Below are 10,435 nucleotides of genomic sequence, written 5' to 3'. Positions count from 1 at the left end.
TTCCTCTCAGGCCAGTGTAGTATAAAAGAGTTTCATAATGTGAGTCACAGTCCCTCCCGTGTCTTAACCCCTCCACTCCCCTTGCCTCTTCTTGGGAGTAGGCTTGTCCTCCCAGAGACTGACCTAGATCATACTAAGATGTGGAAAGACAAGTTGGCCTCCAGGCAATTTCATAGTAGGGAGGAGACACAGCGAATGTGCATTTTCAATCTTTCTAAGTCTTTCATGCAATTTAGCTAGATAGATATCTATTTCCAAGTAAAAGGACTTTTAACCCAGTGGGGTTTCTTTGGCACACAGGCAGTCTCCTAACTCTACACTTTTCTTTATACCCCACCCTTCATTCCCACAAACTAAATCATTCCCATCATCATGTTATATATTTTGTATCAACACAAAAATCTAGCTCGAGATGCCTGTATGTTTTGTGCAACCACTTATTGACTGAACTGCTCTTTTTTCTCACTCCTGTGTCCTACTCTCCTGTCGCCCCACCCCCCTCTCTCGTGTCCCCTCAGGCTCTCACTGGCGACTCGAGCTGGGTCTCTGAGTGGGCCAGTCTAGCTGCCAATCACACCAGGACAGACCCGGAGGGCTCAGGAGCAGAAACAGCCGCCTTCCTCCACAAAGAGAGAGGTACATAGTCACTTTTAGAGCACGTACATCATAAGGCAGCAATGGGAATCACTTGAAGTTGCTTTTATTGAAGAAAATCTTGAAACTCAGTTAAGTTTGTCCTTTCTTTCCAGTCACTGATGCCTTTGGGTCCGGTGCATCCCTCAGCCGAGGTGAATCCTCCTCCAGTCTGACGGACCGTAAGCGCAGGACCCTCCCCCAGCTCCCCGTGGATGACCCCCGGGCTAAATCCAGCGCCAAAGCTCTTGGTCTAAGGTCCGAGATTGGGGAGAAACAAGACACTGAACCCCAGGAAAAAGAAAACAAGGGAGACGGGGAGTCCCCGAGCCCCATGAGGGACGCTGACATGACCGGTAAACGTAAACAGAGCTCCACGTCCTCGCCATCCAAGGCTTCTCTCCGGTCCTCTGGCAGCACTGAGAGGAGGAAGAGGTCAGAGGAGAGGAAAGGAGGAGGGTCAGGAGAAGGAGGAGAGAAGTCTGGGAAACCTCTGGTGCGCCAAGGCAGCTTCACAATTGAGAAACCCAGCGCTAATGTCCCTACAGAGCTCATCCCGCGCATCAACAGAGGCGGCGGGCGCGAACGCAGCGACTCCGTGAGCAGCATGGACACCGCCACGCTGCTGAAGGACACTGAAGCTGTCATGGCGTTCCTGGAGGCCAAACTCAGGGATGAAAACAAAACAGACCACAAAAGTAGTAAAAGTTCTGCCCACAATCGGACTGAATCCATCTCCCCTGAGTCAGATGTTGACACGGCCAGCACAACTAGCCATGTGGCCGGAGAGGCGGAGAGAAAAGGCGGTGGCGATCACAAACGGCGCTCCTTCAGCAGCATGCACCGGGAGAAGAGCACCATTAGCACAGCGTCCAAGACCAGCACCACCACCGCGAGTGCCCGTGACCGCTTGGAGAGGAAGACTAAAACGAGAACTACAGAGTCGACCGGCCGGACTGATGCACGGCGCTCCGTTCAGCCGTCCTCCAGAGCCCGGCAGCCTTCCGTGGATCTCACTGATGACGACCAGACGTCCTCCTTCCCCATCTCTGACATCCTCTCCTCAGACCAGGAGACGTACTCTGGACCTATGGGGCGCTCAGCACACGGACGTGCCTCGGATGATGTTCTCAATTCCAAATTCAATAAAACCTCCACCAGTGGAATGTCCAAAACCAGGAGCTCTGTGCAGTCCGCCACCTCCTCCTCCATGAGCAAGCAGGCCGCCCTGCCTCAGCCGCGGCCCACCAGAGCCTCCCTCCTGCGCCGCGCCCGGCTGGGGGACACCTCCGACACGGACCTGGCTGACGCAGACAGGGCGTCCGTAGCCTCTGAAGTGTCCACCACCAGCTCCACCTCCAAGCCTCCATCTGGACGGAAAGGATTGTCGCGATTCGACATGCTGGCTCAGCCCCGGCGGACCCGTCTGGGCTCCATCTCGGCCCGCAGTGACTCAGAGTGTCTGGTGACCCGGAGCTCCACCTCTTCACCCCGCCTGTCAGCAGAGACCGCTCTGCGTCTGGGGCTCCGCTCGTCAACACCAACTGAAAGCAGACTGACGCCCAGGATGAGAGCCAACAGCGTGTCCAAACTGAATGAGACCAAGACCAGGACCTCTGCAGCAGGGTACTGCTCGCCCACAGGTGAGCACGACAACACCACGCCTCATTTCTGCTTCATTCTGGTTTCCTCAGTAATGATGGATAAAAGTATTTAGACATTTTACTCAGGTGAAAATATCAAAACCTTTTTTTTTTTTTCTTTTTTTTTTTCCTGCATTCCAAACTTTCCTGAGGTAAAATAAAAAGAGTATTAGCATCAAACATTTTCTTAAGTACAAGTATGTTGATAATAAGCTTATTTTTTCTGCGACACATATTATAACCCAGGTAGCTTGTGAATTTGATCAACGGAACAGTAACATATCATTTTTAATAACAAATTATACATGATCAATTATTTGTTGAGTATATTTTGTATCATTAATCTGAATCTAAATATTCAAAGTAACTTAAGATCAGATACATATTGGAGTATAAGGTAGAATAACTACCTCTGAATTAAACTATTAGCATAAAGTAGAAGGAAATTAAAACGATCAGGTATAGAAAAACGTTTCTTATTACATTACTTAAATAGGTGTTACTTTGCAAATCAAAAGTAGTTTAAGGGTCGAGTCCAACAAGTGAACTCCATTGCATTCTGTACCTCATTTTGTGTCATCAGTGTGTGTCAACATTTGTCTGTAAACATTTCCACTGTGTTGTGGTTGTCATCGTCCAGAGAGCTCTCAGCCCGATCCTGAGGGCGGTGATGCAGAGGAGGAGCTGATGGGTACTGTACCACAATGTAGAGCCTTCATTAGACAGTGTGTGTGTTCGTGTGTGTGTGTGTGTGTGTGTCAGACCCGGGTCTCATCAATAGAAGCCACTCACTTCTGTCAATGACTTCCAAGTCCTTTGTTTGGAAGTAAAGACCGTTTTCTTGTTTTTTTTGCCAGAGTTTAAATCGTTGAACTACTAAATAGAAATGCCTTCACTAGATTTGAACATTCTAAAATATCAGTTAGCTATGATATAAACAGCCAGCACATAAAGACATTTCAAGAGTCGACAAGTAAGATGACCCAGGCTCTGGCATATGTTGGGCCTTGTTAACCTGTTGTCCCCCTGACATTCATCAAAGTGATGCTGTGATGATGCTGAAGATGCCAAATGCCTCTAGCTTACCACGTAAAACCATTTTAACATGGGAAGGCTCAAAACATTCAACATCCATCAGGCGTGAATGGTCTTTTTCGGGACAGTGCTCCACCCCGTGGGGATTATGCCATTCATGCAGCACCTTTCCCACGTTGTCCCATTTTACCCTTCAGAGACCTGACAGACGCATGTGTGGCCTGTCTCATCATTGGTGCAGCTTTAACAACACTATAAATGGCAGGCCTGGTCGTGACTATTGTTAAGAGTGACGCTGAACGTCAACCGCCTGCTTTTGAGCAAGGTCTTACGTACCGCTTGTTGGATGTTTCGTGTGTGCTGCGCTGCTTGAGGAGGCATTCTACGATAGTCGGGCTGGCTGCGTTGTCGTTTTCGTTTTCAGTGTGGTTTTAATGCTTGCAAAACAGGCCACATGTGTAAGGCTGTCCAATAACAATCAACTTAAGCAAAACTAAGATACACAATCACACTCAAATGTTTCTTCACCCAATCGTAATTTTATCAGAATTTAACATTTGTGTAGTCCAATTATTGAAACAATGTCCTAACTCCTTCTTTCAGCTTACCGGCCCGTCCCACGACAGGGCAAGCTTTGAAAAATCGTTTGAAAATCTATGGGGGAGAGGAGTCGGGACCAACACATCACATGTCTCCCCGGCCCGCGAATACAAAGCACGCTCGCCCTCACACACACGCCAACTCCACTCCACACCCGAATGCTCCAAACCGCCGACGCTACCAGATTTCACCCCACTGTTCTGCCAGCCTTCCCTCCATGCCTGGTTCCTCCGGTTGTGTATCCGCGGTAAATAACTGGTCGTGAAAGAACCGGGTGATTTTGCACCGTATTTCTCGTTTTGGAATATGAGCGAAATGAACTGCGGTATTGTCTACTCCCAGTTTACACGCGGTTTGAATTGTGGCTAGCGCTTGTACATTTGGTTCAGATTTGGCATAACGCGGATTTGATTGGCCTGACGCTTCCACCTCAGCTTTCAAAAGTTGAACCATGCGCGCAACTTTTGCAATCCCTGAAAATCCTAAGAAAAAAAATCTTTCCCCGCTTTTGCTTCCCCAACAATGCAGGTTTCGCCGAAAAGCGACGGCAAAGTGACGTCACCCCATTCAAAGTGAAATGGGCAGAGAAGCGTTGGAAGACTTGTTTGTTTTAAGCTGCTTGTGGTGGACGGGCCGTTACTGTCACTAAAAGCCTTGATAAGTTGGGGGCTGCCTCAAAGTATCAAAGCTTTCTCATGTTTCCAAGAAATCATTTATTAACTTCATGATAAACACATTATGTAATAGAACACACAATGAACGCTGACTTGAATATGTTCCCTTCACTCCGCTCCACAGTGGCCAGCAGNATCAACATGTGTCCCCTCTGTGGAAAGAGACTCTGAAAGTTTCAGGAACATCAGACAGGTTTTTATAGAAATGGATCAGGACAAAAAGAGAGAGAATCTTTGTTCCTGAAACTTTCAGAGTCTCTTTCCACAGAGGGGACACATGTTGATGTAGAAGAGACATGAAGAAGAGGCGACACATGTTGATGTAGAAGAGACATGGAGAAGAGGGGACACATGTTGATGTAGAGGGGACACATGTTGATGTAGAAGAGACATGAAGAAGAGGGGACACATGTTGATGTAGAAGAGACATGAAGAAGAGGGGACACATGTTGATGTAGAAGAGACATGAAGAAGAGGGGACACATGTTGATGTAGAAGAGACATGAAGAAGAGGGGACACATGTTGATGTATAAAAATGTATTTAGCATAATAGGTGAGCTTTAAATGTGGGATGTGGAATGATATAATGCATTGAAGCTCCTACCTGTTGTCCCACTTTTCCCTCTCCTACTGATCCTCTGTCCCCCGGTGACCCCGGTTCTCCTCGTGACCCGGTTTGTCCCTGGGAGAAAGAAACAAAACAAAGTTAACTCAGATAATATCAGTTCAGCCGTAATGTTTGGCTAAGAATCCCTGAGAGAAAGTTCAGCGATGCCTTCTGATCCCAGAAATGTCACCCCGGGTTTTAATCAAACGTTTTTTTTTTTTTTTTACAATCTGCCGTTGACATTTTGGAACCAAGAAGAGAAAACGGTATTGGTGATGAGGGTGAGCGATTTGACACCATCAATCCAGAAAATGCCCCGCTGTCCTTCCTCTTCTTGCCTCTGCCCCCCCCCCCCTCCACCGACATCAAACTCCTCTCAGCAAAGATAATCAGAGCAGCGGTCACAGTGCAGTGGACATAGAAATTGCTTTTACTGCTTTCAACAAAAATGAATTGTTTTTTCTCATCCGTGCCAGAAGAAAGCGTTTTTCACGTCAACAAAAAAGCACCTGTGCATGATTAAAAAAACAAAAACACTCTTCAGGCAACACACTTCTTGCTAACTTCTGCAATGACATTACCTTTGGTCCTGGAGGTCCTTGGATTCCCTGTGGTCCTGGATCCCCCTGTAACACCACACATGACATAAATCACACTGTTCTTACACCTCTTTTTAATAAATAATTACATATATAAAAGTGTGTGTTGTTCAGTGTGAAAAAGGCCTGGGGGGAGCGCACCTGGCAGCTGTAAAGAAAAACAGTGTGTGTTGCTTTAATGTGATCCTGTATGTCTTAACAATGTTCTTCCTGTTTGCCTCGTCAGCAGCCCGGCCACATGTCGGGGTGAAAAATGATGAGGGAACATGTCGAGGTGAAATGTGCCAACGCAGCCTCTTTTTCCTCCATACAGCCGAACATATTGTGTTTGTGGTTCAGCATGGATTACAGGCACAACACGTGTGGAAAAGAGACATTAATGAGGCTTCAATTACTGATGGAAGTGATGGAGATGCATTCCTGTTATCAAATGTGACTTATAAACACCGTTTAAGAAAGCTTTTTTTAACACAGACATCCTTTATTCTAGTGGACATGCAAACAAGTCCAAATATATAACAAAATGCAAACACATAATGCCATTTGATGTAATGTTGCAGGATCTATAAGTAGATATGACACTGAATTAGATGTCTATTCCAACCTCCAGACTTTAAAGGAACAGCTGGTTGTTAAATGAATTTTACTGGACTAAAACATTACATGCCACTTGTTAAATGCTTTTATCCAAAACGACTTACATACTCAATACTGTGGACAATCCCCACAAGAGCAATTTGGGGTGAAGTGTCTCAGGGACACAACGACATGCTGACTGCAGTGGGGTTTGAACCTGTGCTCCCCTGATCCCAACACTAATGCACTAGTCCAGGGGTTCCCAAAGTGGGGACCCCGAGTGGGGGTCGCGAGATGAATACAAAATCAAAATGGAAATTAATTTTTTTTTTTAATTATAAAAAAATATTAATTTTTTTTATAATTTTTTTTTTTTAATTATTATTAATAATAACGTTTGCATAGAATTTGTTTTCTTTGTCAATCCACTAGCGCATTGTTTCTCAAACTTTTTTTTTTCTTTCTGAAATTAATTCACTAGCATCCCCCCCCTCCTCGTCGACAGGGGGTCGCCAGTCGCAGTCTCTGGCACTGTTATTTTGGGGGTCGCGGGCTGAAAAGTTTGGGAACCCCTGCACTAGTCCACTGCGTCACACGCCTCCCTGGCGGAAAGCGAAAACCTTTAATTAAGCTGCCACAGCTACATTTTTAGGAACCCATAACTGCCCAGTTCCTATATTTATTATGAGGGAAATGTGCAATAAAATATGTTCTCATGGGGTCTTAGGTTTTGGAATCTGGTAGGGGCTTTGGACATGTGTCTAACAGCACCACTATTCACTCTTAGGTCACATGAGATATCACATTTATAGTAGTAGTAGTGATTATTATGTTAATTACATTTAATATTGTTAATATTCAACCTGCTAAAGTTCAAAGTTACCAAATACTTGATTTTGCTCCTTGTAGCTTCTTTGACATAGTATTTTTTTTTTTATCATACTATATGTAACCTTTGGACACATGGGAATACTGTTTTTTTCTCTAAACTCAAAGAACTATATATAATAAACAAAATAAACAAAGACTTAATTTGTTACAATAAGAATTTTTTTTTATTTTTAGCCAACGTTTCTACAAAATGTGTCAAATCGTTTTCATTCATCATTATTTTATCATAAAAAATGATATATTTTTATACACAAGTCTTGGCTAAAAGCAGTGAACCTTTCCTTTAAATCTTATCATCAAACTAAATAAAGAACACCACGGTGCAAATGATGCATTATAAGTTAACCTTAAAAGAATCCTGTCACTGAAAACAAGGCTGAACATTATCAGGCAGACCAAGATGTTTAAAGTTTACTAAGTAATAAATAAAATGTGACTGAAGATCAGAATCAGGTTTGTTGACACGTACGAGGAATTTGACTTGATGTCGTGGTGCATACATAAAAGTAAAACAATAATTAAAAACACAGATAGAGAAGATATATGTTTCTTACGTTTTGTCCCTCTTTCCCTTTCCCTGGGGGTCCGGGGGGTCCGGTCAGTCCGGGGTCTCCGCCTCGGCCTGCAGGTCCGGCCTGTCCCGGTTTACCTGCTTCACCCTAAAGGAAACATCAGAAGAAAGAGACACGTTATTGTCTGTCGAGGCTACAGGACGAACATCAGCCGGCGCCTCAGAGGCTTTTTCTATTGCTAACTATTTAATTTTTACTTTATTATTTGCCCCTTTTGTTTGTTTGTTTGTTTGTTTGTTTGTTTGTTTGTTTACCATGTAAAGCAGCCTTGGGTCCTTTGAAAGGCCCTTATTATTCATGGGAAATTGTTATCAATGTCTAATACATCTATTGGGAAAATAGGTCAGGACCACAGCAGGAAAACAGATATGTAATTGCTCATTCAATATGGTTATCAACTGCAATTAAAACATGTTTTTAAGTAAATAAGAAACAATGAAGAATTGACAGCTAGTTTTGGGTATATTTGGCTTATAATTGTGCTTAAAATCAGTGTTTTTCCGCGTATCTCAAGAGATTTTTCCACTTTCTTAGCATCCAGATATCTTTGTAATTCAAGAATAAAAGCTCTGGTTTAATATCAGTTTACTTAAAGGTCACCTATCATGTATAAAGCTTTAAACAAAAAGAAAATTCATTAAAAAATGGAGGGGGCTGAGCTCATGCGGGACCCGGCAGCTACTGTCTAAACTAAACACTGCCGTGATGAAACGCCATATCACGGATTATCAAGGATTATTTCTGAAACAGTATGGAGCTCAAAGGCTTTCTCTCTTGCCGGTTATACCACAAGGTGAGTTCCTTTTTATTTCCTGCTTCTTCACACACATGCTCTCCAGTACAGGTTAGCTCTGAGTGTTAGCAATGCTAATGTAAACACTGACCATATTACGTCCAAAACAGTCGGGCATTGTTTCTGATAGCAACTTTCTGATTGGGCCGTGGGTGTAAAGCCTTTCCGTTATTACATCATATCGGACGCAAATCTGGATCAGCTCCGTTGTTCCCCCGTTTTTAGAGATTTGGGTACGGAGGAAAAGAGAGAGGGTTTTATTTTCTGACGCTGCGTGAGTTCCCTGACACACCGGGGACACATCTTTATGTATAAAAGACATCAAAAAGTGCATTTTGCATGATAGGTCCCGTTTAAATAAGCGTTCTCAACTGTATTCAATTATCCAACTATTTTAATTAATTCAAGAAAGAAAAATCATAATGTGTTATTATATTAAAGTGACATTAGTATACATCCGCATAATGTGTAATGAGATTTAATGTGAATTGTAGGTTTTGGCACTATATGCACAGCTGACGGTCAATAAATTGCATTCTTTTAATCACAAGCTGTTGTTTTAAAAGCATTTACTCATAATAAAAATGTCCTTTTTAAGCACAAGAAAATGAGCAGTTGTTGCTAACATCTCTGAACGTTCCTACCTTGTCTATCATGCGCCTGGCCTCCTCTTCCTCCGCGTTCCTGTTCTCCAGTTCTATAGTGTAGGTCCCCTTATCGCTGTGGTCGTCCTCTGCCTCCCCTCCAGCAGCTGTCCCCCCCCTCCCCACCACCGAAGCGTCCTCGCTGGGGCTCGTGGGGCTTCCTGTCGCCAGCCCGGTACTGACCGAGCAGCGCCCGATACTCAGGTCCTCTGACCTCTGCTTGAGAAGGACGCGGGCAGCCGTAGGGGCGCCTGCAGTCACTGTGGCTGACAGCGGAGCGGGGACCTTACCTACAAGAAGAGAGAACAAATAAAGCTATTACAAAAAAAAATGACATACAGACAGTTTGGGCTTTTTTGGGGCTGTCAAACGTTATATGATGTCATAACAATAGTTTTCATGTAATAAAAACAACCCCTGATTAAAGGTTTACTGCAACTTCAGCAGATTAAACATGATGTAGCCTTTAAAATGTCTTTAACTTAATGTATCTCTTTTAAATTGCACTTACTCACAGAGCACTTTCTCTAAGAACGGACAAATATTTATAGAAGAGTCACAATATATATTAGCCATGATGATTTATTACCTGAGTCAGAGGCTGTGGAGGCAGAAGTAGAAATGCTGAACACCTTGGGGTGAGAGGGAGGCTGGGGAAACAGGGCCTCCCCGCCAGCTCCTATCCCCTGCAGAGGTGCAGTCTGGGAAAATGAATACGAACGGCGCTTGCGAGGGTTTTCCTCGTCGTATAACTCGATCATGAAGGAAGTGCGGCTGCCACCTGTTCTGGCTACGCTCGTTGTGATGTTTCCACCTCCGGTTCCCGCGAGGCCGTGCACTGCTTTTAGGCGTTCCTCCAGGGCGTAGCGGCGGTTTGCAAAACGTAGGCCCAGTCCATTCTCTGAGTCACTCTGGGTCCCATCATCATGCTTGCTGCCTATTAGGACACACAAAAGGAGGAGATATTTCTTTTTCTGTCTTATATTTACAATCAGTTAGATCCGTTTGCTTCTCTTGGAATCGCTGACTTTTACTGTAACCTAAACCAATAACCAAGGGGATGTTATATTTACTAGATTTCTCAAATATAAATCATACTATATGTACACAGCAGTAACATAGCGACATATAACAGCTGTTTTGACTATTTTACAAAGATACAGTATA

General features: G+C 44.1%; 2 protein-coding genes and 1 long non-coding RNA gene across 3 annotated transcripts in view; 1 reads left to right on the top strand and 2 right to left on the bottom strand.

The window, feature by feature from the left end:
- Nucleotides 1-5,143, top strand: part of LOC104954350 (centrosomal protein of 170 kDa) — a 16,231-nt gene extending 11,088 nt beyond the window's left edge. The window contains exons 15-19 of the mRNA XM_010781444.1: nt 519-636; nt 750-2,276; nt 2,917-2,967; nt 4,710-4,728; nt 5,140-5,143. Of these exons, the coding sequence (XP_010779746.1) occupies nt 519-636; nt 750-2,276; nt 2,917-2,967; nt 4,710-4,728; nt 5,140-5,143 (1,719 nt within the window). The remainder of the gene's footprint in view (nt 1-518; nt 637-749; nt 2,277-2,916; nt 2,968-4,709; nt 4,729-5,139) is intronic.
- A 46-nt stretch (nt 5,144-5,189) lies between these two features.
- On the bottom strand, nt 5,190-7,892 carry LOC104954338 (uncharacterized). Its single transcript, XR_799325.1, has 3 exons — nt 7,814-7,892; nt 5,775-5,819; nt 5,190-5,268 (listed from the first exon to the last, which is right to left on the bottom strand). It is a non-coding gene; the product is annotated as an uncharacterized lncRNA (long non-coding RNA).
- A 1,325-nt stretch (nt 7,893-9,217) lies between these two features.
- LOC104954349 (centrosomal protein of 170 kDa protein B-like) lies at nt 9,218-10,206 on the bottom strand. Its single transcript, XM_010781443.1, has 2 exons — nt 9,858-10,206; nt 9,218-9,558 (listed from the first exon to the last, which is right to left on the bottom strand). Exons 1-2 carry the CDS (start codon nt 10,027-10,029, stop codon nt 9,218-9,220), a joined length of 513 nt encoding a protein of 170 aa, XP_010779745.1. The 5' UTR covers nt 10,030-10,206.
- Between the last annotated feature and the right edge of the window lie 229 nt (nt 10,207-10,435).

Source organism: Notothenia coriiceps, unplaced genomic scaffold (genome assembly GCF_000735185.1).
Source record: "Notothenia coriiceps isolate Sejong01 unplaced genomic scaffold, NC01 NC01_scaffold00023272, whole genome shotgun sequence".
Lineage (NCBI taxonomy): Eukaryota > Metazoa > Chordata > Actinopteri > Perciformes > Nototheniidae > Notothenia > Notothenia coriiceps.
This window is presented reverse-complemented; position numbering and strand designations above follow the sequence as displayed.